A 27,998-nucleotide genomic window follows, 5' to 3' on the forward strand; every position below is an offset into this window, starting at 1 on the left:
AGTTGGGCAGTGACAAAGTAGGTGGCATAATGCCAAAGACACACAATGAGATACATAAAACTGAATGGCACATGTAGATTATTGGAACTCATATCAAGATGAATGAAACACAATGTAGTAACTAGAAACAAATGCACAATTTAGAAACATGGAATACAAAAAAAATAAATGATTTATACAAGATTATGGAAGGCTCAAAAGCCTTTCTTTAGTCTTGAGAATACAAAAAGCTGTTTATTCAGAATTCATTTTTCTAAATAATACCTGGATATTTGAAAATCAATATTCTACTTTCTTTAGATCATATAGATCTTCTGCTTTATATGTACAAAATACAAAGATTTCCATGGCATGGAATGTTTATATTCTATTTTTTTAATTAATTTTGATCTCCGCCTTGTAGAATGCTTTTCCCCTTGAGATCCAGAAGGCCTCCATCCTCTTAATCTTCCAAAAAGCAGTTAAGAGGTGACTTTTCCCTTGGTTGGGTGATAGCTCTGTTGAAACCAAGTGATTGTATACTTGGATGGATATAGTTGATGGTTTTTCTTGTTCATTGTATGTTTTTATTGTTGTCTTTCAACAATCTATTTCTGATGTTTATTTTTCTTTGTTGTTTCACAGCTATAGTAGTCTATTGTTTATTTTTCAGATCTGTATCTCCATCTTTCCATAAATAGATGGCATTTCAGATGATTAACAAATGAACTAAATTTATCTATTTGTCTGTCTGTTTCCCTGCTTGCTTGCTTGTCTGTCTGTCTGTCTATCTATCTATCTATCTATCTATCTATCTATCTATCTATCTATCTATCTATCTATCTATCTACCGTGTTTCTCCAACAATACGATCTCCCCCAATAGGAAGACCCAGCATGTTTTCTAGGCATAAAATTAAATTAAGCCCCTCCCTCCAAATTTAGGCCTATTTTAAAACATGCAAAATGGGGGGAAGGGCAGGGGGACTTGCCGTTAGGAGCGCCCCGCGGGCAGCAATTCCTTGCCACCAGCTGCTCCTAATGGGCAATCATGTCAGAGCGTGGAGAGCTCCCTACTCCTGCCAAGCACCTTTGCGGCAGACCCAAGAACTTCAGTGCCCACCGCTGTTGATTTCCCTTCTGCCCATGCTGCCGCTGCATTTGGAGCTGCCACTTCCATGTTTGGAGCACCACTGCTGTTTGGAGCACTGCTGCTGTTTGGAGCTGCCGCTTCTGCATTTGGAGCTGCCACTGCGTTTGGAGCTGCCGCTTCCACATTTGGAGTGCTGCCACTGTTTGGAGCACTGCTGTTGTTTGGAGCTGCCACTTCCGCATTTGGAGCTGCCGCCACATTTGGAGCTACCGCTTCCACGTTTGGAACCCCATCGTTGTTTGGAGCACTGCTGCTGTTTGGAGTTGCCATATCTGCATTTGGAGCTGCCGCCGCATTTGGAGCTGCCACTTCCGCGTTTGGAGCACTGCCGCTGTTTGGAGCACCACCGCCATTTGGAGCGCCGCTGCCACTCCAAACACAGTGGTAGCTCCAAACGTGGAAGTGGAAGCTCCAAACATGATGGCGGTGTTCCAAATGGTGGCAGCACTCCAAATGGCAGTAGCACTCCAAACACGGAAGTGGCAGCTCCGAACATGGCGGCAGAATGGGCAGAAGGGAAAGCAACAGCGGCGGGTGCCAAAGGTCTTGGGTCTGCAGCAAAGGTGTTTGGTGGGAGTAGGGAACTCTCTGTGCTTCACCATGATCACCTGTTAGGAGCGGCTGGTAGCAAGGCTGCCCATGGGGCGCTCTAAATGAGGATGCAAGGGGGGAAATTAAGTCACCCCTGAAAAGACGGCCTAGCCGTTTTTTCAGGGCTCAAAAAAATATAAGACCTGGCCTTATTTTATGAGAAACACGGTATTTATCTATCTATCTATCTATCTATCTATCTATCTATCTATCTATCTATCTATCCATCCATCCACCCACTCACCCATCCATCTATCCATCTCTATTTAATCTCTCTTCCTCTCTCATCTATATCTATCTATCTATCTATCTATCTATCTATCTATCTATCTAATCTAATCTAATCTAATCTAATCTAATCTATATATCCAGCCAGCCAGCCAGCTATCTAACCATCCATCTCTATCCCTATCACTATCACTGTCTATCTCATCCATCTCTATCCTTTGAGTCATTCTTGACTCCTTGGACAAATCTGGGTAGCTTTTTAAGCAATATTTTTGGAAGTGGCTTGTCCTTGCCTTTTTCCTAGAGCTGAGACAAAGTGGCCTGCCCAAGGTCAGCCAGCTGGTTCTGTCCTTAAAGCAAGTTTAGAAGTCAAATTGGTTCTCATTTAAAATATAATTTTATTTATTGATTTGTTGATCACTTACAAGATAATAGGTATAAGTATAAACATAGTTATGAATACATGAAATGGATACATATAAAAAAAATAAAGAAACAATAGGACAGGGGTGGTAGGCACATTGGTGCACTTATGCACACCCCTGACAGACCTCTTAGGAAATGGGTAGGGTCAATAGTAGATAGTCTAACGTTAAAGTTTTTGGGGTTTGGGGAAGAAACCACCGTCAGGTAGAGTATTCCAGACATTGACCACTCTGTTGCTGAAGTCGCATTTCTTGCAATCAAGTTTGGTGCGGTTAACCTTGAGTTTGTATTATTGTGTGCTCTTGTATTGTTATGGTTGAAGCTGAAATATTCATTGACAGGTAGGACATTGCAATGTATGATTTTATACACTATACTTAGATCAGACCGAAGGTGGCATAGTTCTAGGTTTTCTAGGTCCAGAATTTCAAGTCTGGTGGCATAAGGTATTCTACAACGAGGAGAGGAGTGGAGAACTCTTCTTGTGAAATATTTCTGGACTTTCTCAACTGTGTTAATATCAGATACATAATGTGGGTTCCAGACTGATGAGCTGTATTCGAGTATTGGTCTAGCAAATGTTTTGTATGCTCTAGTTAGTAGTGTAATATTACCAGAGAAAAAGCTATGTAAGATTCGGTTAACAACTCTTAATGCCTTTTTGGCTATGTAGTTACAGTGGGCTCCAGCACTTAGATCATTAGAGATGAGTACTCCAAGATCCTTGACAGAGTTTAGATCATCAACAAGGTCTTGACTATTCAGCTTGTATTTTATTTTCCTATTATTATTTTTTTTGCCAATATGTAAGTCAGAGCATTTGTCTTGGTGTAAATACTCTCAGTATACATAAAGAAAAGGTACATTCGTTAAGAATCAATAATCATAATGTACAACACTTAATGATAGTCATAGGGTACAATCAACAATCAAATCATACTAAGAAACAGTCAAGTGGGAGGGGATGGGTGATAAGGAATGGTGAGAAGATTTACAGTAATAGTAGTGTATACTTTGTAAATAGTCGAACAGTGTTGAGGCAATTATTTGTTTAGCAGAGTGATGGCTTTCGGGAAAAAACTGTTCTTGTGTCTAGTTGTTCTGGTGTGCAGTGCTCTATAGAGTCATTTTGAGGGAAGGAGTTGAAACAGTTTATGTCCGGGATGTGAGGGGTTTGTAAATATTTTCACAGCCCTCTTTTTGACTCGTGCAGTATACAGGTCCTCAATTGAAGGCAGGTGGGTAGTAATTGTTTTTTCTGCAGTCCTAATTATCCTCTGAAGCTTTACATCATCAGCGAAGAGAACGCAGTTGCTCTTGATATGATCACAGGGGTCATTTATGTAGAGTATGAAGAGAGTTGGTCCTAGAACACTGCCTTGGGCAACACCACTCTTGACAGGTACAGAATTTGATAGGACGCTCCCAATTTTGACCATTTGTTGTCTGTTTGACAGGAATGCTTCTATCCAGTTATGCATTACACATTCATATCAGTACATCAGTAAATCTACATCATAATCATATGCTTATTTTCAAAAGAAAACTAAGTTTTACTGTTTAAATAATACTTTAGCAATACAAGTATTTAAATATTTATATCCTTATTCATTTCTCCATTTCTTCAGCAAAGGGCTTAAACTACTTCCTCCTACTTGCTGATGTTTTTCTGGCAAGTTCCCTAACCTATGCCATATTAATTCAATAACAAATGGCTTGAGATCTACAAAATGATACGTACTTAGTTTATTTCTGTAAACATTCCTTGCAAATATACATCATCTTGAATCTTAAGACTGGATTATAATACACTAAACCATAGCATGTTAAATTTTGTATGAGCCATGAATTCTGGCTTGGCTGCAATAAGTCTATTTGTAATTTAGTCACCAAATCATGATTAACCCAACCACTATGTGCCTGCACTTTTGGGTTACATCTGGTTCTATGTGGGATGCTGTGATGCACACTACTAAAGTAATAGATTTTAAAGAGCAAAATAAGCTTCTACAATGCTTGCTTTTGCCCCTAACCAGCCACTGCCAACTTATTAGAAATGCTAGCACACACACACACACACACACACACACACAGGGAGAGAGAGGGGGAAGGAGAGAGAGAGAGAAACACTTTATTATTACCTTTATTGTCAGAGTACATGTGTACAATGAGATTGGCTGAGCCTCCCTTTGTGCACTTCCCCCTCACAAACACACACACACACACACACACACACACACATCTCATAGTGAGGACAGAAGTCCCTAACCCAGTCCCAATCTTATTATACTATGTGACCTTGTTGCACAATGTGCTGGCCCCACAAATCTATCATTCTATGTTGACATGAAGTTATTTTCCATTCAGAAGTCTGACAGCCCACGGGTAGAAACTGTTCTTCAGCCTGTTGGTCTGGCTGGCTATGCTTCTATATCTCCCACCCGATGGTAGGAAAGTGAAGAAGTGCTGACAGGGGTGTGAGTCGTCCCTGAGAATTTTCCTCACTCTTCTAAGGCAGCAAGCCCTAGCGATGTCATCTAGTGGTATCAGAGAGCATCCCACGATATTTTGTCTGTGCTCACCACTTCAAGGGCTTGGGAATGCAAATAAGACATTGGATGGCTATGATCTCAATGATTGCAAATTGACTTGTTCTTCGATGTGGATGTCCAAAACAAATGCTTCTCTTTTAGTTACATGAGAACAGAAGAGCTCTTCGGATTAGATCAGGAGTGACCAACCTTTTAGCTTGTGTGGGCCACGTTGAATGAAGAATTTTCTTCAGCCACATATAAAATATACAATATAGTTAGTGTGTGTGTGTGTGTGTGTGTACACACACGTTAGAAGTTTACAATTTTGTGGGGCAACGTTACTAGCTGTTTAGGGCCTCATGTGGTCCATAGACCAAGGATTAAACAAGCCTGGACTAGACCTATCTTAATACAGCATTTTGTTTCTCACCAAATGCCACGGGAGCAAAAGATGGAGACATATCCTCACCCACTCCTGTTCCCTTACAACTGGTGTTTGGAGGCAAGCTATCCCCATCACAAAGAGATAGGGGGAAAAAAAATCTCCCTGCTTATTTTCTCCAGGCCATCCATGATTTTATACATTCAGGAATGTGCTCACTTAGTTATCTTTTTCTAAGTCAAAGAGTATCAAACATTTACCCTTCTCTCATAGAGAAGACATTCAAAGCCCCTCATTTGGATTACCCTCTCCTTCATTTTAGCCAGTTCTTTATATCTATTTTTAAGTTTGGCAATCTGAACTGTGCACAGTATTCCAGATGTTTATATATATATATATATATATCATGTATTGATTTAATAGTATTTCAATTTTGTTATAATAAGCTTTAACTGTGACATTAGCCTTTTTCTTCTCTACATATTGGCCCAATAACTGATTGTACAGATTGTACAGATTATGTTTGCCATTTGGTGGAACCAGGAATGGGATTCTACCAGCTCGCACCTATTCGCTAGAACCGGTTGTTAACTTTCTAAACAGTTCGGAGAACCGGTTGTTAGAAGAAATTACTGGCCTAATCCTGTAAGGAAGGCAGGAAGGAAACATTCTGGTGTTGCTTACAGAAACTGCCTCTCCATTAACCCTTATTTCATTCTTGGCAGGACTAGACTTCCTGTCTCAGGAACTTCTCTGGAGTTTTTTTTCCCCTCCTTTGCTGGTACTTTGCTTGTGTGGAGTGACCATTCAAAGTTACAATGGCACTGAAAAAAGTGACTTATGACCATTTTTCACACTTATAACTGTTGCAGTATCCCCACAGTCATGAGAGGCCAGGCGAGGAGATGCGTGCCTCGATGTAAGTGATATTGAGTTTGCCACTCCCAGCCAATAACAGGACCACCAAGCCACACCCACCAACTAAGCCATGCCCACAGAATTAGTTGTTTAAAAAAAATGAATCCCACCCCTGGGTGGAACACACACTTTGTTAAAAGAGGTATTTCGGGTATTTGTCTTCTGGGCAGAGCAAAAAGGAAACATGTTGGAGGGCATCTGGATTGTAAAAACACAAGCATATATATTTGGTCAAAAAAAAGTTGCTTCTGAATTTAAAGCCTTTTAAATCTCCCCATTCTTGAGAATGGCTTTTGTTAGTTCATCCTAGAAATTGAATTTATTCAGTTTTATTAAATTTGTGTTAACTAAAATGCTTTTTGTTTTAGCATTGGCTGCAGAAGATGCCTACGTAATTGGCCAGACATCCCTTGACATGATATACAAAAATCCAAGACTGGTCACTGAGTAGACCCTACCTCTTATCTTTACTAAATGTGCTTTTGGAAGTAGTGAGCAGAAAGAATGGTAATTCCCAAAGTTCCTAAAATTTGATCAGGCTCAGTTCCTTGGTTCCATTTGCTGTCTGTTACATTTATTTCTGGTTTTTAATAATACCTTCTTCAATACTGGGATGTGTAGGAGTGGTTGTGGGAATTCTTAAGTGTCTTGGAAGTTGAAAAGCAAAAATTATGAACACTTGATATAAAAGAAAACCTATGGATAGGGGAATGTGCAATGTTTTCTCTTGAGGATTCCTGACTGGGAGAAAAGGAGGGATGACAGGCTCAAGCAAGAATTGCAGGCCTACAGTTGCCTGAGGAGAAGGCTTGCCATGCTTAGAAAAACAGAGGAACCAAAGATGCACTTGTGTACAGATAATCCTTGATTAATGACCAGTTGCTAAGTGACCATTCAAGGTTCCAATGGACTTACCTGGTGGATACTTACTTACTTACTTATTTAGTCAAGTGCTTACAATATAATAGAAATAAGAATAAACATAAGCTTAAATACATGAAATAGGAACTAATAATTGGGGACAATAGGATAGAGATGGTAGGCATGATTGTGCGCTTATGCATGCCCCTTACAGACCTCTTAGGAATGGGGTGAAGTCAACAGAGGTTAATTTGAGGGTAAAGGAGTGGGGTTTGAGCATGTGACAACAGAATCAGGTAGTGAGTTCCAGACATAGATCACTCTGTTGCTGAAATCATACTTCCTGCAATCAAGTTTGGAGTGGTTTACATTTAGTTTATATTTGTTGTGTGCTCTTGTGTTGTTGTGGTTAAAGTTGAAATATTCATTAACTGGTAAGACATAGTAACATGATTTTATGTACTATGCTCAAGTCCAATCTTAGCCAGCATAGTTCAAAATTGTCTAAGCCTAGAATTTCAAGTCTGGTGGTATAGGGTATTCTGTTGCGAACAGAGGAGTGTAGTACTCTTCTTGTAAAATACTTCTGGACTCATTCAATTGTATTAATGTCTGACATACAGTGCAGATTCCAGACAACAGAGCTGTATTCAAGTATTGGTCTAGCAAAGGTTATGTATGCCCTAGTTTGCAAATCAGTATTACCAGGTCACAGCTCAAGTTTGTACCCCAAGTTCCTCAGCCTGAGTATTGGCAAACAATGTTACCTCTGTTCTATTCTTCAGCCCCTGCCTTTGTTCTGATATAAAACCCATGCATTTGCTTGGACCTTTCTGATTGATTCATTAAGTTGTCTCTGTACATACTGTAAGAAAAGATCCTTGATTCCCTACCTATATCTATGCTTCCTGGCTCTGAACCTGGCTTGTACTGCTTCTCATATGATAGTATATTAAAGCATTAGTTTGATAAAAGACGTACACTAAAAATTGTAATCTACAATTGTGTAAAACTAATAGTTGCAATTCAATCAGTTTTGGAGCTAATAACTGGAACATTACGGGAATACGGAAACAAAAAGTGCAGACAACAAGTTTTTCAAATAAGTGCCAAGTGACAGGATGGCATAGTGAATGAGGAAGTTACGCCAGTACTCTTCCAGAGGAGCAGAAGAGATGTGTAGAAAAGATTATATAAGAAGGGGTTTTGTTTCAGATCATGGCCACCGATGGTAGCCGCTCCTTGCTGGATTTATCTTTTATCGGTGGACCTCATTGCAATGGGTTGTTGATGTAAGTATTATCTTACTGAATCGTTGTTTGTACTTTGATGACTTTCATGTTCCAAATTGCTCATGAAATAAACTTAAACTGTTGATTCAAAGCAAAATGAGGTTGCATGCTTATATTTCCTGTGCCCCACTTGTCTTATTTTATGACAATACTATACATTACAGCAGTCATATTTGATTTGGCAAATTGCATTACTTCCTTTATTTTATTTATTGATTTTCTACAATCTTGCATATTGACTTGTCCCTATTATATTTTATTGCTATTTTATGATGTATACCATAAATGTGACAGAATAGCCTTTACTGTAAATATTTCTCCCTTCCTCTTTTATTTACCCTGCCATCTTAATGAGAGACCCTGGTGATTGTAAAAAAAATTATTAAATGGCATCTCTGCAGTTTAGGAACTAGCTAAGGAAATTACACTGTTGGGCCTCATGTTAATGAAATGGCTCTAAATTCATTTTACATAATTGATTGAAAAAATAAAGGAAAAAGTCATTAATGTGTATGGTTTTATTTGCTGTTTATTTATTTAACACATACATTAGTTACATTAACGTGTTCTATGTCTGTGCTTGATGTATGCTACTAATCAGGCACTGGGCTTTTCCTGTTAGTTACTGCATGATTCCATATATAAAATGTTTGAAGCTTTGTGTACTGAATCAAACTATTGGAAAACAAAGAAGAAAATGTCATATAGCCAAAAAAGCTAATGCAATCCTAAGTTGCATTAAGAGAGAGATACAATCAAGATCAAGTGAGGTACTAATACCACTCTTTAAAGCCTTAGTAAGACCACACCTAGAATACCGCATCCAGTTTTGGTCACAACACTATAAAAAAGAAGTTGAGACTCTAGTAAAAGTGCAGAGAAGAGCAACCAGGATGATTAGGGGACTGGAGACTAAAACATATGTAGAACAGTTATAGGAACTGGGCATGGCTAGTCTAGTGAAGAGAAGAACCAGGGGAAATATGATAGCAGTGTTCCAATATTTGAGGGGCTGCCACAGAAAGGAGCTATTTTCTAAAGCACCCAAAGGCCAGACAAGGAATAATGGATGGAAACTGAACAAGGAGAGATTTAACCTGGAAATAAGGAGAAACTTTCTGACAGTGAGAACAATCAACCAATGGAACAGCTTGCCCTCGGAAGTTGTGGGAGTGCCATCACTTGAGACTTTCAAGAAGAGATTGGACTCCCATCTGTCAGAAATGGTATAGGGTCTCCTGCTTGGGCAGGGGGTTGGACTAGATGACCTACAAGGTCCCTTCCAACTCTGATTATCTGTTATCTGGACGTCAATTCCCAGAATTCCTCAGCCAGTTCTGGCTGAGGAATTCTGGGAGTTGAAGTCCACAAGTCTTAAAGTTGCCAAATATGGAGACCCCTGTGGTAGATAATTCTATGAGATGAATCCAATTCAATTGTTTTATTCTTCTTGTTTAGAAAAATAGAAAACTGGCTCTGGCTTTCAGAGTTTCTTTACAAAAAGACGTGATACACCATACTTCAAGCAATAGGTTAACTCTTCCCAAAGAATCATCTTACAGCCTTTGACGGTAATGTTTTATAAGGGTTTAAAATTCCTTTAGGATCTAACATAACCTTGAACTGCTGCATGAGAAGAACTGCTTCTTTTGGCTTACTGTAGTGGATGTAATGCTTCTTCTTGAAACCCAGGCCATGCTCTGCACTGATGCTTCCATAATATTGTGAAACCCACTCATACACATATGGCTCAATAGCATCCAGCAGAGAATGACTATATGACTCTGCTGTTACATTCAGGTGCAAGTTTCCATCTCCTGTCAAAGCGAATCAGAAATAAGAATTGATTTCAAAAGAGAAAACAGACAATACAAGTATTCTCTGACTGTGATATGCATTAGTACTGAGAATTGGTTTCAAAAGAGAAAGTAGACAATACTAATTCCTTAACTGTGATATGCAATAATATTTTTTGTTAAAAGGCAACAATTTCCATACTCCTTTGCAGTTAACTGGAGATGGTGAAAATGGTAAGCCAACAACACTTTGTAATATTTTAGTGTTCTTCTCTGGAGTGCTGAAATCTTGAGGGTACTAAACTGAAAAAGTCTATTTTAAACGCGGGATCATACCAGTCTTCCATAGTTCATGGCTTTATTTTTGAACAAAAAAGAACTAAAAGATATAACTATTGTTCTGTCCTCACTACACGTTAGTCTGTGTGCAGCTCGACATGCAGCTAAAGCCACCTAACCTCCAATAAAGCAGACCATGTGCGTAGATCTGAATGCTTTATTAAAAGAACAGGATATGGTGAAACTGGGGAAAGTAGGAATACATACAATGAGAACCAAATGCAAAATTGACAGTATTGAGTTACTGCTGAACGTAAAAATTAATAAATACAAGCAATCTAAATCTCACCAGTGATGCTGTGTGTGTGGGATATGGGTTTATCCTTGCATGACTATGTGCTACAGATTAAGATGGGTTCTTCTTTGTGCTTCTGCCTTCTCCAAATGCTAAAGAAAATGGAGTCTGGCTTTCCAGCGTGCACTTGTTTTGAGAGTGCAGACTGATGGGTGAAGGAGAGCTTCAAACAATACAATTGATATTTGTCTCTCCAGCCACTAGATAGAGCTAGAGAGCAACAACAGTATATAAAAGTTATATGCTGGGGCATGACAACTATCATATTCTTGAAAGACAGAAAAAAATACAGATGGACACTAGTTTCTTGGCAGCAAAGAATAACTGTGTTTTAATCTTTGTGCATAACATCTCATGTCCATATTTATAATAAAACCTGGCCTTCTGTCCCTTTCAAAAGCTACTAGAACAACTTTGCCAACCTGTGCCTTCCATAAGGTTAGTTCATGGGCTTAGGAAATAATGCCCTATGTTCATGCTTCGTAGTCTCTTTCTGAAATTTCCTGCCCAAAGAACTCATATGATTTCAGCATTTCCAGAAAAGATCATCCAAATATTACAATCCGGCAATGGATTATTTCATTTTTAAAGCATAATTTATTCTGGGCCAAGAACACTTTCTCCCCTAATATGGATGCTTTTGGTAATTCTGTCAGGTCAGCAAATATTACATCTTTGCTGCAGATGCCTGAACCATGCACAAATACACCAACTCAACTGAGACCAAAAGATAATGGCTTAACATTATCTAGTAATTGAAAGCTGAAATGAGATTTAAATCCAGAACTGAAACACAATCAGATAATTTGTACAATGATTCAAAATCCAAATCATTCATAATTCAGGAAGTTTTTATCAAGATAGTGGAACTCACCTAGATGTCCATAGCCAACCACATTCTTAGCAGCTGTATCCAGCCGTACTTTCATGTCAGTCACAAGATCATAGAGTTTTTCCACAGGGAGTGAAATGTCATATTTATAAACAACTCCATCACATGTCAGGGCTTCTGTGATACGTTCCCGTAAAGCCCATAATGCCTGTAGTTGACCAAATATATTGTTTGCGGGAAACAATACCACCTTGGCATTCTTAAAGAATATATGATTGGCAAAAGTTATGGGTTTAACTACGCTCATTTTTGAATGTTGTATTATTTTTATTGGTTTGTTCTGCTGTATCCTGTTTTAGATTTTTTTTTTTAATGAAACTAGGTTAAAAAGAATATACAACAAGTAACTTACATTATATTCATTTAGATGTGTACACTGAGCAGCAATGCTTGCATCAGCATTGCGGGATTTGGGGCCAAAAGGTCTCTTGTATAAATAAGGGATAAGAGGCACATTTTGGATTAAGAGCATTGTCTGCACACTATTCCAATATGGCAGACATGCCTTCTATAGAGAAAGGCAATTACTTATTTGCAAAATATGGGCCATTCTATATGAGGCCTGGCCCCAAAACCTTCATTTATTAATTCGATGAAATAGCTCTCATCTCCTTAAGAACCAAAATGCATTCTGCCAACTCAAGTTATCTTTATCTTTTTTCTAGTTCTGGGCATATTTCCCAACAAAGCATTATGCCGTAGGCTTTCAAACCATTTTTTAAATTGTCTAACATATGTATATGGGACTAACAAGGGGTTTAGACATTAGATGAGAAGCAAGGATAGGACAACTTTTTAAACCTAGAAACTGCATTATGATCTTCTGTCTTGCCTGAGGGTTTAGGGGATGCCGGTAATGATATTGAATCTTTAAAATGCAAAACATGTAAATTTTAGACTCACTCATTCTGTGGGGTTCTGAGGATTGTAGATGGGTACTGGTGTTCACACAAGACCCACATATTGAGGGTAAGTTCTGCAGCAGAGTAGTTACATTCCCCAGTCCCATAAGATGAGTCTCATAGATGACTCTCATAGACCCAAATGTCTATGGAGATTCTCAGTCATCCAGGTCATGGTTGTCTCAAAGGTGTTTTTTCAAAAGACAACTGGACTTTCTGTTTTTTCTTTGAAGACATTTTGTTTCTCATCCAAGAGCTTCTTCAGAGCTAAAGAATCTTCTTGGATGAGAAGCGAAATATCCTCGAAGCAAAACCAGAAAGTCCAGTTGTCTCTTTAAAAAGCACCTTTGGGATGGGACCCAAAATGCAACTACTCTGCCTGATTTTACTGGACCATCAGAAATATTTGTGAATAACATTCCCTCAAATAATCTAGACCAAGGATGTCAAACACAAGGCCTGAGGGCTGGATCCCACAGGGCTGTACTGGAAAATGCAAGAGGCCGGCCAGTCTCTCTTTGGCCCGGTCTATCCAATGCAAAAAGGAATGGCTTCAGCCTGGTCTACCCAGTGCGCAGAGGAAACATGCCAGCAGTTTGGGGACTGGTGTCAATCTGGCCATGCCCACCCAATCAGCCATGCCGTGCCTGGTGTCAAGCTGACCACACCCACCCAGTTGGCCACACCCACCCAATCAACCACGCCACCCGGTCCCCCGAGGTCAACTACAACCCTGATGTGAAATTGTGTTTGACACCCCTGATCTAGACATTTCTCTAAGACTCTTACACCAATGAAGCTACAGTGTATTGTTTGAATTTAGCATTCAGTGATCACTTATCAAAACTACATGGCCAAGAGTTGCAAATTCAACTCAAGTATGTTTCAAATTTATATCATGTTTGAATCCAAACCAAACATGCTGGTAAGAAAGAAAAAAAATACCTTTATCTTTTTTCCTTCTGAGGCCAGAGTTCCATCTACTACCAAATCTGAGTCCATTACATGTTCCAGGAAATGGCTGAGTTTTTCCTCATCATGAATAGAATTGGAGCCTGAAGTCTCAATTAACACATAAAAGGGACTTTCTAGGTTTACAAAAAGCAGAAATAAAGAGTCATACAATTTCAAACATATACATCTACTGAAACTATGAGATTTTACTTGTAAAAATTAAATCAAATTTCCTAGGATTATGAAAATTGAATAATATAGAGTTGGGACACACATACATAAAGTCCTGCTGTAGTGATGGGATGTTCCTGGGAGGGATGAGCAAAGAATGTCAGGAGTGTATGCCAAGAGTACATATTCTCAGCAGGGACACCTGAAGTGTGAAAGTTATTTCAGCTGCCCAACTAAAGTCAAAGAGTACAGTGAAAAATAGGACTAAAATTAAATAAAGACCAAATTAATAGCAATAGATACAACAATCAGCCTTAGAATTAACAATAAAGATGCTGAAGTATGGTTAGCTTCTTCCTTTTAGGATCAACCACCACCATAAAGGAACAAGCAGTCGAGAAATACACCCCATTCAAGCACTTGCTAGAGCAGCCATGAAGACTTTGGAAAAGATATTTAAATACCATGATGCTGGCTAGGGAATTCTGGGAATTGAAGTCCATATATCTTAACCCACCATTCAAAACCAGCCATCAGATTATTTAAGCAAAAATAAATTTGCATACATATAACTAGTAATGAGAATCCACTTGTAGAGCAGCTGGTACCTGCTACTGGGTTGGTCAGTTTCAGATGTCTCTCTACCAACTTCATGCATCCATTGTCCATGAACTCATAAGCAGAAAGAATTTCTCCCAGCATATCCTTGCAGATTATGAAGGTTTTCAGGACTTGAGAGAAACTTGGGCAAGCTTTATGGTAAAAGCAAAAATCACAGAAAATAAGTAAGGCGGCATACAAACAAAATTAAAAAATGGTAGGGAAAAAGCACTGGAACTTTTCATATCTATTCTTTTTCTTTAAATATGTAATTGCTATCTTCATTCATTTTACTTTCACGCCAAGATGAATAAAAGAGAACGAAAGTCATTTCTACAAAACTAAAATAGATAATAGAAATTTAATTGTTCTCATTTAGAGTTTGCATGAAAGGCAGAAATTAGTCCATTCTCCTAGCTTTCACAAATGAAGGTGAATATGTTTCCCAGGATAAGGTTGCAGGATCTAATCTGAGTCGGTCACCAAAGGTTTTGTCTTCTGAGCTTTCAGACTTCTGCTGGAGCCCATCCTCAAGAAAGAGAATGGGCTCTAGGCACGAGTTTGAAAGCTCAGAAGACAAAATCTCTGGTCCCAGTGACTGACCAGATTGGATGCCCCAGCTTTGCTTGACAGTTCCTCTGTCCTCCAGCAAATATCACCAACTGAAGGGAAAACACCCACTATCCATCTTAATATGATGAAACAGGGCTGGTGGAGAAGTTGAATTCTGACATTTGCTTTGTTTAGGTCCAAGTGTTTTGTAAGGGTGTTCAAAGGGAACATGACACTTTGCCAAGATGTGTACTATCCCAAGAAAGTACTAAGTCATATTCAAAAGCATCCCAGACAACTGTGGGAAAGGCACACTATGAAACAGCACAGCAAGATTTTCTCTCTTCCCAACATCATCATGCAATGCCCACATCCTGTGATTTATCAGTAGCTATTTAAGCTGATTCAAATTTTGCAACCAGGAATAGCTTGGAGATTTGGTACGTATTGGGCAAGAGCCTGGTATTAAAGACCCAGACTTACCTATTGCCCAAATCAGAATGGACCCAGAAGGCAGTAGCCAGGCCTCACAGGGCACCAGAACTAATAGGACCAATAGATCCCAGGTTGAATCCATCCCTTAGAAGCCACTCGAGTTTCATTCTACACGAGAGTTGTGATTTGCCACTGACAACAGTTTTAAAGTGATGTCTATAAATTAGACAAGATTCATGATAATTCTATTTCATATTCAGTTATTATTTCAGGATGCCTTCATTTCTCACATCTGCATGTGGCTTCCGTGCCAATAGTAAAAAGCAGTTTGCTGGTGGCATAAATTATTTTCCCTGTTCTCATCCCTGTTTTCATCACTAACACTGTTAATCACATCAAATGGTTACAAAACCTGAACATAAGAAAGTAGCCTTGATAAACTAACTGCTGCCGCAGATGCATTCTTCCTGTGCAAGACTTGGAAGTACAAAAAGTGCACTAAAAACAAGAGACAGGAATGACTCGCACCAAGAAATGCCAGATTCACAGCATTTGGTTTCCGTGGACAGAGGATGGATACAGCAGTGACCATCCCCAAAGTCCCCTCTGAGCCAATGAAAAGCTGCTTCAAGTCATAGCCAGTATTATCTTTCCGCAGAGATGCCAAACAGTTCAGGATGGAGCCATCAGCCAGCACCTGAAAGAGGACAAACTTTGGTTTATCATTAATGAATAATACAGTTATTTTAAATCTTGTTTATAATGGTTACACAGGCCAAACAAGAGAAACAGTATTTTCTAAGTTGCATTTTTGTAGAAGAAAGGAATATAGTAGCACCTCTGAAATAAAATAAAGGGAGTGGTAGAGAATAATTACTTTAAACAATTAAAAAAATCAGAAAGGGCTTTTTTGAATTTCAACTTACCACTTCTAATCCAAGAACTGTCCCTCGAAGAGATCCATACCTTAGGAGGCGCAAGCCGCCTGCGTTTGTAGCTACATTTCCTCCAATATGGCAACTGCCTTTGGCTCCAAGGTCAAGAGGCATGACAAAGCCCTTTGGCTCCAAATACTGGTTGAGGTTCTCTAAAATGCAGCCCGCCTGGCAAACCAGGATTCCTGAGGCATAAGTATCAAGTCACAGTAATGTCAGATAAATATAATTCTCTTTCTTTTCTTTTCTTTTTTTAGAAAAAACTTTATTAATTTTACCATTAAAAACAACACATCTACAAATTATATACAAAAAAAAAAAAAGCAAACAGGCCTTGGCAGAGGCCAAGAGGGAAAGAGAGGAAGGCAAGTGGGGGAAAAGAGGGAAAGGTAAGGTAAGGGTCGGGTAGAATAGGGAAAACAGTTAAAATAAAACCATATTTTTTGTGACTGTCTGTAAGATCCTTTCTTCTTCAAGAATATCGTCAGCGGTACTTTTCATTATCTCTACTTAGGTAGCCCTTGGCTACAATTTTTCTTGAAGTGGTCTATCTTTGATTTAGCCAATTATACCAAGGATTTCAATTGTTATAATAGATTGAGGATTCTTTATTTTTTAATGATTGGGTTAGTTTGTCCATTTCGATGCATTCTAAAATTTTCTGGATGATCATTTGTTCAGTGGGGATAGAAGGTAATTTCCAGCACTGAGCGAATGCCAGTCTGGCCGTGGTTAGGATATGAATTATAATATACTTCAATTTTTTGAATACTTGTTTATCAAAAATTCCTAGAAGGAAGGACTCTGGTTTGTACTCAATTTGTTCCTTAGTTATCTCCTCTAGCCAATGCCTAATTTTCTGTCAATATTTCTGAGTTTCCTTGCATGACCACCACATATGGAAGAAGGTACATTCTATGTTTTGACATTTCCAACATTTGGGACTCGTGTTGGGGTGCATTTTCGCCAATCTCGAAGGGGACAAGTGCCATCTATAAAACATTTTGTATGAGTTTTCTTTATAAGCTGCTGATTTTGTGATCTTAATGTTCTTATTCCAGATCCTTTTCCATTCTACTAGGGTGATACTCTGTCCCACGTTTCTGCTCCACGCAATCATATTTCCTTTGACAATCTCTTGTTCTAGTTCCGTTTCCAATAAGTGTTTGTAGAATTTAGATTTTTTTTTAATTCGGTCCTAATAGAATTTTGTCTAAAGTCTGCAATTTATTGTAGATTCCGAATTCCTTAATGTCTTGTTTATATCTACTATGAATTTGAAGGTACACCCACTGATCGATTGTAAATCCTCACTCTTGTAATTCTTGTCGTGTTTTCAGTTTTCCTTGTGGGTCTAATAAATTTTCATATTTAATCATTTTAGTTATATCCAAATTATTAGGGTGTACTATTGCTTCCATTGGCGATAGCCAAATCAGTATTTTTAGATAGAGTTTTTTACGTACTTTTTTCCAATTGGTTAGTAGAGAATCCCTGATAAGGTGCCTATGGAAATATGATTGCCTGGGTTTCCCAGTTTCCCACAGGAAGGCGTGCCATCCTTTTTGCATATCGTGGCCTTCTAATATTAGTGTTCTTTTGTTGATTAGATTCACCCATTCCTTTATCCATAGTAAAATGGCTGCCGTATGATATATTTCCCAGTTTGGCAGGGCTAACCCTCCTCTGCTTTTCAAATCTTGTAAGGCTTTTACACTGATCCTAGCCTTTTCCCCCTGCCAAATAAATTTTAGCGTTGTCTTATTTAATTCTATAAAAAAAAAATTATTTAATTTGATTGGAATTGTCTGGAATAAATATAGAAATTTTGGAAGTATATTCATCTTAATCAAAGCAATCTTGCCCAGTAAAGAAAGCTGTAATTTACTCCAGGAATCAAAATCTTTCTTCGATTGTTGGAGTAGTTTGTCATAATTGTTTTCTTTTAATGATTTACTTTGTAGTTACGATGTTTTCGAATCTAGTGCCAAGGTTCATATTGTATATTTTTTGTATTAAGAAATGCCAATTTAAATTATCGAATGCTTTTTCAGCATCCAGAAACATAAATGCAAATTGTTTTTCTGGATGGGCTTCATAGAATTCTGAAATGTCTATCACTGTTCTTAAATTATTCTTAATTTGTCGAAATGGGAGAAATCCATTTTGGTCTTCATGGATATGTGTGTTTAAAACCTGTTTTAATCTATTAGCTATAATAGAAGAGAATAGTTTGTAATCTGCATTCAGGAGTGAAATCGGTCTGTAATTATTAGTAAATCTATGGTCTAGATCCTCCTTCGGGATCAGCGAAATTAAGGCTCCCCTCCACGAGTCCGGCATCCTAGCTGCTAAGAGTACCTCATTAAATATTTCCAACATCAGTGGTCCAATTTGTTCTATGATTGTTTTATAAAGTTCTACTGGTATCCCATCTGGTCCTGGCGATTTATTGTTACTTTGCTTCTCTATTGGCTGACTTCAATTCGGACCATGTAATATTTTTGTTTAATAGTTCTATCTCTTCCTCTCCAATTGCTTTATCATTCACTTCCTCTAGGTATTTCCTTATTTTGTCCTCAGTGGCTTCTTCCTTTTTATATAATTTCCCGAAGTATTTATGGGTGATCTCTTTTTTCTTCTCTATCTCATCTTGCAAATTGCCCCTCTCATCCATTAATTGGTGTATCAGTCTTTTTTCTTTCATTTTTTTGAGTTTGTGGGCTAACCATCTCCCTGGCTTGTTTGCATGCTCAAAGTAGATTTGTTTGGTCATTTTCAGGCTTATCTCCAATTTTTCTTGTTCCAGTAAATTCAGTTTGTGTTTAGTTGTTATTAACTGGTTTTGTATTCTTTGGTTTTTGGGGTTCTTTTGTAGTTGGGTTTCTAAATCTTTAATTTCTTGTTGTAGGTTACTTTGTTGGGCATACTTTCTTTTATTTCTCATAGCATTGTAAGAAATTGTTGTTCCTCTTATAATTGCCTTCACTGTGTCCCATATATTTTGTTTCGAAGTTAATTCATTATTGTTTTCCTTTAAAAAAAAAAAGAGTTCTTCTTTCAATTTGTTAGTGTATTCTTCTCCTTTTATTAAGTGGGTGTTAAGTGTCCATCTTTTCTTTGGTTTTCTTCTACCTCTCCAAGTTATTTGAATTGGGTTGTGGTCAGCCCAGTCATTTGGTAAGATTTTGCTATCTTTGATTTCATTAATTAATTCACCGTTTATCCAAGCCGTATCTATTCTTGTCCACATTTTATGTGGGTTAGAATAATAAGTAAACTGTTCTTTTTTGGGGTTTAATTTTCTCCAGATATCTACCAAATTCAGTTCATTCATCATATCCTTACATGGCTTTGAAAATTCTCTTTTTCCTTTTTTATTCTTACTCATGTTACTATGATCTTTCCGATAGTCAGCAATAGAGTTAAAATCGCCAATCAAACAAATATTGCCTTTTTCGAAGCCTATTATTTTTTGGTGGAGATGTTTGAAAAATTTACCTTATCGTTTGGGGCATAGATTACTACCAGTAAAAGTGTAATACAATTAATCAAAGTTTGTACCACCAGAGTTCTTCCTTCAGGGTCCACCCAAATTAACTCCGCTTTTAAGTCATCTCTCACATATATTGCAATACCTTTCTTTTTGTGCTTATCTGCGGGTGCTGTGAATAATTTTCCCAGTTTCAGACAATCTAAAAATTTCTGCTCATTTTTCCTAATGTGTGTTTCTTGTATGCAAACTATATCAACATTTTGTTTTATTAGTTTAGTTAGAATCCTTTTCCTTTTAGGTCTTGAATTTAAACCGTTTATATTAATGGAAAGAATTTTCCTTCCTTCCTCCATTTACCTAAGTTTGCTTCGCTTTTTGTCTTGTAACTATACGGCTCTCTTCTTGTGGTTGATATAGGGTTGTTTCTTCTCTTTCCTGTTGTGAGTTGTCTTTCCCTTGGATTTGAACGGGTCTTTCTTCTTTGTTCCTATGGCGGTTACGGTCTTTCTGCATGTTCCTTTGGGTTTCCTCCCTGGCGTGTTGATCCTCCGTAGTTGTTAGCTGTTCTAGGAAGTCTTGTGCTTGTTCTATTGAATCTATTTTAATTTTTCTTCCCTTCCACGATATTAACATCCCTTCTGGGATTAGCCATTTGAATGAAATCTCTTTATTTAAGTAATTGGCTAAAAATTCATATTCTTGCCTTGTGGCCCTCACTTTTCTTGGAATTTGCTTAAGAACTATGATCTCTTTGCCCTTATATAATATTCTTTCATCTCTGGCCATTCTAAGTATTAGGTCTCTCACGCATCTTCTTGAAAAATGGATATGGATCTCCCTTGGGCAATTGTGACGCCTTGCGTAATTAGTATTCACCCTATAGACTTCGTCGAATTCTTTGAGTAAGTCATCTTTCTCTTTTTCTACTAGTTCAGACAGCAAACCTGCCATTAATTGCTCTAGTTCTTCATTTTTGGATTCTTCCACGTTCTGGAACCTTAGGTATGCCGCTGCTCATCTCTAGTTGGACCAAGGAATCTTCCATTTCTCTGTTTACATTTTTAAGGTCTTCCTCAGTCCTTTCTAGGTTCTTCTCTGCTTGTTCTGTCCTTTTCTCTATTTCTTTTATTTTTATTTCAGTTTTTTCCATGGCCAATTGCATTGTCCTAACCTTATCTTCAACTTTCTGCATGTCTGCTCTCATCTCCGCTTTTAATTTACCCATTTCCTTCAGTTCGCTAATATCGGCTCTAGTCTCATTGTGGTTCTTGATCATAACCTCCTGCATTCTGGACATTGATTCTTGCAGGGATAGTAATGTCGCTTGTAGATTAGCATTGGTAACGGTCGGTTGTTTTTCTCCTGTCAGGGTCTCTTCTATGGTTTTCTGCGTTGTTGGGGAGGTTGATGCCAAAGTTGTCATCAAGGTCTGGGTGTTCTTCCTTCCCGTTTTCAGGGCTGTGGTTGTTGTGGAAGTCATCTCTAGTAAGATTTGTTTTTGCAATTGGACTATGTTAAGTATATTATCCCAAATCACCATTCGGTGTTATAGCGCCTTGAGTGTGATTACAGGTCTGTTTACTAAAATCATACCACCAAGTTATTTTAGATCTCTTTCCTCGGCCCAATTTGTCATTTGGGCGGTTTGAATTCCAATACTATAAAATGTTATCAAATACTATGTATTATTCTCTATAATAAGTTTATATACCGGAGTTAATTATATTTTACAACTAATAAATCAATACCAGATCAAATCAAACTTGTTTAAAGCTTACAAACAACTCTAAGATTTCTCACTCTCTCTATACTTTTATCCTATATTGTGTATTGATATTGAGAGTTCCAGTTAATCTAAGTCAACCATATTTAACAGTCCTTAAAATTATTGTATATTCAAGACACTCTAGTCAATTAATACTTATATCTATGAAAAGCAATTTGCCTTTATACCTAAATTTATAATTATTGTAAAGAGAAAGGAAAGACTAAAAGAGAAAAGGAGAAAGAGAGGATGCAGAAGGAAAAGGGTATTTTAGATTTCGGGGGATCACTAGACACGTATCTGTGGGATTAGTACCAAAGGAAGACAAGTCTGAGTTGGGGCTGGCGTTTTTGCCTTATAGTCTTTCTTCCTGGGCGTACCAGAGGAGCAGAGGGAGGAAGTGCTGACTAATTGCTGTCAGCAATCAGCGATCAGACTTCGCCAGGCTTCCATCTCTCTCTTTCCTTCTTCTTTCCTTCTTCTTTCCTTCTGCCAGCAACTGTCAGTCCACTGTCACTTAGAATGTCCGCCTCAGATCAGTCACGTTAGAAATCAGTTTTGTAGGTTATGTTGCTAAAAGGCAGAAGACCTTTCACATAAAAGTCAGCGCGTCGCTATCTCACTCTCTACGCCCCACTCTTCCCTCCTTCGCAGCTATAATCCTCTTCTAGTCTTCTCAGGAACTGGTCCCAGATGGCAACCCACTCACAGGTCTCTTGGATTCCCCACAGCCTTCTTCTCTCTCCAACGATCTTCTTCCAAATGCTCCAATCCACACTTTCACTTTAAGTATCGAGCCTTTCCGTCCGCATTTGTCCCCCTTTCACTTTTCAGACCGCTTTTCTAGCCGCTTATCTCCAGCTTCCAAAAACTGTTACTCACATTGAAACAGGGAGAATCAGACTCCAATCTCTCTCACGACTTTTGTAGTCCTTCCGCCCTTAGCTGCTCGGATCTTTCAGGCTGTCACTTTTCGCTTCATCAGTTCAGTGACAGACCGGACTTTGGAGCCGCCATTTGCTGGCGGCTGGCTCGTTCGCGCTGGTCTCAGAGGATCTACCTTCGTTGCTGGGGAGTTGCCTTCCCCCAAACAGCAACCTGGGGGTCCTCTATGCTGACACGAAGCTCTACGGGTTTCGTGTATCCACTAAGGATCGCTCCAAATGCGAGAAGAGGTGCTCGAAAACCACAGCTGGGCTTCTCCACCTCTGGACGTCCCTGTCCTGCCACCGGAAGTCGAAAAAGGAAATATAATTCTCTTTCTAATGGAACAGCTTTTTCCAAATTCAGGCATAAAGCAAACAGGTTGGATTTGTGGGATACAATTAACAATCAAAGATCTAGCAGCTGCATCTTCACGCCTGGCTAAGTTCAATTAATTTTAACAGTGGTTTTCATTTAGCATGCTGCCTAACCTAATCTCTGGTGAATTTATGGCTCAATATATTGTGCAAAACAAAAAAAGGAATTAAATTTCAAGTTGTGGTATGAATTCAGTTGGATAACCATGAGTAGGTCACTATCTCTTCAACTAACCATCCTTGCAGTAGTCAGGTGACTATTACATATAAGAACCTTTCTTAGACCGCAGACTTCCCACCAAGCCTTGACAAGAACTTACCAGAAATATGGTCGAAACTGATGATCTGGTTCATAAGTCCTGTAGAAAGAATGATCTCATCAAAGACAGGAACACTGCCACCAACAAGGCCGGTATTGCCTCCCTGAGGATTCACAGCCAAGTTTTTCTCATTGCAATACCTGAAAAGGAACACATTTTTGACCGTTCTGGAAGTTAAAAATGCTGCATCCAGGACACAATTACTTTAGGTCTCCCCAGATCAAGTGAGAGTAAACTTTCTGGCTTCTAGTCACAAAGTCAGTATGACTCCTATATTAACACATGGGGATGGCTAGCAGTGGGAGTTCATCCAAAATCCAGGAAATGATTGTCAACATTTAGCTAATCCTCACCTAACAACCATTTGTTTAGAGACCATTCAAAGCCATAACAGCACTGAAAAAAGTAATTTACCACCACTTCTTGTACTTATGACCATCAAGGCACCCCCACAGTCATGTCATCAAAATTCAGGTGTTTGGCAACCAGCATGTATTTACAATGGTTGCAATGTATTGGGGTCATGGGATTACTATTTGGGATCTTCCCTGCCAGCTTTTGAGAAGCAGATTAATGGAGGAAGCTAGATTTGCTTAATAACCATGTGATTCAGTTAACAATTAGTGATTCACTTAATAATATCAAACAGGTTGTAAAATCAAGTGTGGCTTATCTAACAACCATCCTGCTTACCAACAAAAATCCTGGCTTCAGTTGTATCATATGTTGAGGACTACCTGGATTGTCAGCATTCAGTATACACTAAATCAGGGATCTCCAACCTCGGCAACATTAAGGCTTGTGGACTTCAACTCAGCAAAGCTGGCTGAGGAATTCTGGGAGTTGAAGTCCACAAGCCTTAATGTTGCCAAGGTTGGAGACCCATGCACTAAATGACTGTCAGCATTTGGTACCTATTTAGTTGATACTGCTTCTTCAAATGGTTATATGCTTGCATTAATGGATGTATAAATATGTCCTAAGAGAATTTGCATGTTTTCTAGGAAAGTTGACATGCAAAACTCCCTGTGATTATATATACTTCTATACACTATAGATGTATAGATGCTTCCTGACTGAAGGCTGATATTGCTTCCAGTCACAAGATACCAGCTATTCCATCATTTTTCCATTTTTGGTGGAAAAGCTACAGTAGTAAGAAAAAGACAGAAGTGTTGGGAAAATTTGGAAAGATTATAGTCAACAATATTTAAATCTTCTATAAATATCATTTGTCTGTGGGAGGGGATTAAACAAATGCATTCTGAGTCTGGAAGTAACTTAGGATAGAAAAATCCATCTATCTAGAAGCACAATTTTGGCAGCACTTTTTAATCTGTTTTAAGGTTAATGTCTTCTTAAAAGCACAAAGCTGATATGGAGTATACTCTGAGGATACCTTAGTGTTGTCTTAGTTTCTCTTATTAGACAAAGATTGAGTCAACTGAAAAGTATAGAGAATTGTTCTGTGTTCCCACATAAAAATTACTTGTTCATCATTTAAGAGACTATGAGAAGACCCAAGAGATAAAAATTACTGTAATGTTTTATTCTCTGCATGTAGTAATTACAAGCTTTTTTCTATCCTCTTAAACATCATTTATCATACAAGATCATGCTTATATTTTTTCCCTACTTAATGCACCTTAAACCTTAATACTAACTGCTCTTTACTTGCTTCAGGCTTAACACTGATAGTCCAGTTACAAAAGGGGATGAGGGAGGGAGAGGCAAGGAGGGGAGAGAAGAGAGAGATGGAAAGAAGACTCTTCTTCAAAAACTACAATCCTAACTCCTGAAGCATTCAGACTTTAGAAATGTAACAGGACATGGCCCATTTTGTTTCATTCTGTACTCTGTTCTTCACATATCTATGGACAATATAGAAGTAAGGCACATTCTTTTGAATAACAAAATTTCTAACACACTGTGCACTATATTCAAAGCAACATGGTTACTTGAGAATCTGAGATACTTCCATTGTTGTCCGTGGCTTTAGCAGTAGTGTACTGCAGCCTGCAATGGAAATGAGAGAATTCTATTACAAGCACGTAAAGGTAAAAGATAAAGGTTCCCCTCGCACATATGTGCTAGTCGTTTCCGGTTCTAGGGGGCGGGGCTCATCTCTGTTACAAAGCTAAAGCGTCAGCGCTGTCCGAAGACATCTCCGTGGTTATGTGGCCATGACTAAAAGCCGAAGGTGCACAGAACGCTGTTACCTTCCCACCAAAGTGGTCTCTATTTTTCTACTTGCATTTTTACATGCTTCCGAACTGCTAGGTTGGCAGAAGCTGAGACAAGTAACGGGAGCTCACTCTGTTACACGGTGCTAGGGATTCGAACCTCTGAACTGCCGCCCTTTCTGTTTGACGAGCTCAGCATCTTAGCCACTGAGCCATCTCAACAAGCATGACCGGAGTCCAATTACTCAACCCTTCATGCATCGGGATTAGATGAGGGAGCGGATTAACCCACCCCACCCATCACTTATTTCTTAGCTGCAAAAAAAATAATAAAACCCACCCCAGAATAAAGATAGCTACACAATGCAACTTAGTTGGTATTACACTATGGATACTCCTATGCAGTACAATTCCCCCCTTCGATGCCAGATTTATCCTTAAGTAATGCTTTGAGCTAAAGACCTGTGCTATGCTGTTTGCAGAACTGCTTTATCAGGATGGCAACGATAGCAATGTTCGGTTGTAATAAAACATTTAAAATGATTTACCTCTCACAGACTTTAGCCAGTCCACATTGAAAGATTTGAGTTCCTCTGCATCAGTAATGACCCTCCCAGGCAAAAGGTGCTCAAAGAAATTTAAATCAGAATCAGAAATACAGGCAAAAGGCAGCCTCTCTACCCCATAGCGTTCACAGGTGAGCATTACTTCCTGGAGATGAAGCTGGCTGGTGTGCAGATTTCTCTTAGTTATGTTGCTGATGCTCCATTGGAGAGAAGGAAAGAGCAGACATGTCTTCAGTGGTACTGTGGCTTTCTTCTCAATTCTGGATAGAGCGGCACTCCTATTCCATATACTCCTAGGGTTTTTTTGGCATCTAGCAACCAATCTGGGTACAGTCCCAATGTACTGAAATAGACAAGGCCGGACAAGGCTGGAAATAGCCATAATCAACCTGAAACATAAAAATAACCAGATGGAATCCCTCTTTCCAGAAAGCTCCCATTGTAATTTTCCCCTTTTAAAAAATGAAGACCATTAAAATGTTTAGAAAGTCATAATCTGATAGGATCACATGACACAGCAATTTGCTAAGCTATTCTAAGGAATCAGGGACTAAAAATCAATCACAACTGACTTCATGAGTCCTGTTTATTTCTACATTGCTACATAGGAGAAAATACATTTTCAATAAAGTATAATTGCATTAATTCTGCAAGATAGGCAATTGAATAATTGCTTGTGCTCTGAAACATGAAGGGCCTTCATCCAAAATGAAGTTCAGTATTTGAAATGAAGTTTTTACAAGAAGTAAATATGAAAACTTGTTTCACAAAGCATGCACACAATGCAAGAATGGGCAAGGAAGCTGAACTTTCTAGATGCAAACCATAGAAGAGACTAAATCAGATAAGCCTTCTAAGTCTCACTTTACCTATCTTCAAATTATTTCATCACTTTATTTAACATCCTGGTTAAATGAACTCACGTTCAGCAGTGTTTCCCAACCTTGACAATTTTCAATTAGAGTGTATTAATTTCAGGTGCTTTACATTCTCCACTTGGCAGGTTATTGTGAAGGAGAATTCGGCTAGCTGAAGTCCAGAAAACGAACTTTGACATTTGGCTTGAACATCCCCCCCTCCCTCTTTTTTTTTTTTTTTTGCTCTCTTCCTGCTAATTGGAAAATATCAACCATTGCGCGCTATTTTGTGACCTCGAACTGGTTTGCAAGCGGCTTTTTTTCTTTTTACGATTGCTAGGACTTGAATAGGAAAGGGAATAAAACGAGGGGGGCAAGTCAGAGCTCGATGCTTCTTTTTTTCGAGCTGCTGGGAAAATTATAGCAGAGCGGAAGGAGCAGGACCTGGAGGAGAATTCTGATCCGCGGTAGCAGAGCGGTAGGGAAGGGAAAAGAAGGGAAGGGTGTCGCCAGGCGGAAGTTTCTTCCGTGCACCTCGCAAGCACCTACTCACTTTTTGCACCAGACCGGGGCCGACTTTTGCCTCTCGGCAGATCTAGGCGGTCCCTTGTTCGCTCCGCCCCAATCTTTGCGGGTAAAGAAGCGACATGCCACGTGAGATCGCTTCAAAGGCTCGTCGCCTAAGGTCGACTGAATCGATCGGGTACGGATGGATGCGGGTGGTGGTCCTGCTTCCCGACTCTTCCCTCGCAGCGCTGGATCTCTACCTTTTAACGCGCATCGTTCGCCCTGCCGATTCAGATCAGAAGCGTCCCAATTAAGACATAGCCTAACGTCCCCCAGGGCTATCAGAGAGGCACTAGAAATACAATCGTTTGCCGTTTAAACTTTAACGAGTGTATTAGAGGTTTTTTTATGTGAATATTCTGGTTAATGCTCGTATTAAAGTAGCGGGTGCTTCGGGAAAAAGTCTAAAAGTTAAACCATCTTGCCCCACCCACTCGGCTTTTTGGCCACAGTAGAAAGTGGGGGGGAACGTGTTCCATTTCCCTCCCACCCAGACTTGAAAATGAAAATGGAAAGTCAGTAGATAACATCAGTTCTCATTCTCAATTCAGCCCCAGGAACATTGAGAAGCGGTTATTGGGGCATTGACCAAGCATGCTAGCTTAGGCATTTGGGGGAGTTGACATGCACACTTCTTTAAAAGTTGCTGAGGTTGAGAAACACTGGGCTAAAGTGTCAAAGATACATTACGGGGAACTGCAACCACCCG

General features: G+C 39.0%; 1 protein-coding gene across 2 annotated transcripts; it reads right to left on the bottom strand.

Moving 5' to 3' along the window:
• Window positions 1-8,874: 8,874 nt before the first annotated feature.
• On the bottom strand, window positions 8,875-27,524 carry D2HGDH (D-2-hydroxyglutarate dehydrogenase). Of its 2 annotated transcripts, none has more exons than XM_087933123.1 (10): window positions 27,276-27,524; window positions 25,848-26,254; window positions 25,075-25,132; window positions 23,117-23,256; window positions 16,226-16,419; window positions 15,828-15,996; window positions 14,321-14,464; window positions 13,533-13,675; window positions 11,668-11,833; window positions 8,875-10,180 (listed from the first exon to the last, which is right to left on the bottom strand). In XM_087933123.1, exons 2-10 carry the CDS (start codon window positions 26,245-26,247, stop codon window positions 9,915-9,917), a joined length of 1,680 nt encoding a protein of 559 aa, XP_087789249.1. In that variant the 5' UTR covers window positions 26,248-26,254; window positions 27,276-27,524; the 3' UTR covers window positions 8,875-9,914. The 2 variants fall into 2 exon arrangements, with proteins under 2 accessions (XP_087789249.1, XP_026557217.1); XM_026701432.2 differs by lacking the exon at window positions 27,276-27,524 and adding an exon at window positions 26,789-26,919.
• Window positions 27,525-27,998: the final 474 nt, after the last annotated feature.

This window comes from Pseudonaja textilis, chromosome 4 (assembly GCF_049901715.1).
Source record: "Pseudonaja textilis isolate UNSWEBS1 chromosome 4, rPseTex1.2, whole genome shotgun sequence".
Taxonomy (NCBI): domain Eukaryota; kingdom Metazoa; phylum Chordata; class Lepidosauria; order Squamata; family Elapidae; genus Pseudonaja; species Pseudonaja textilis.

Coding starts and splice junctions, on each gene's coding strand:
- D2HGDH (XM_087933123.1), bottom strand. CDS start 26,247: ATGGCTATTTCCAGCCTTGTCCGGCCTTGTCTATTTCAGTACATTGGG. Junction 15,997..16,225: donor CAGTTCTTGGATTAGAAGTG/GTAAGTTGAAAT, acceptor GTCCTCTTTCAG/GTGCTGGCTGATGGCTCCAT. Junction 10,181..11,667: donor GGTTGGCTATGGACATCTAG/GTGAGTTCCACT, acceptor TCGCTTTGACAG/GAGATGGAAACTTGCACCTG.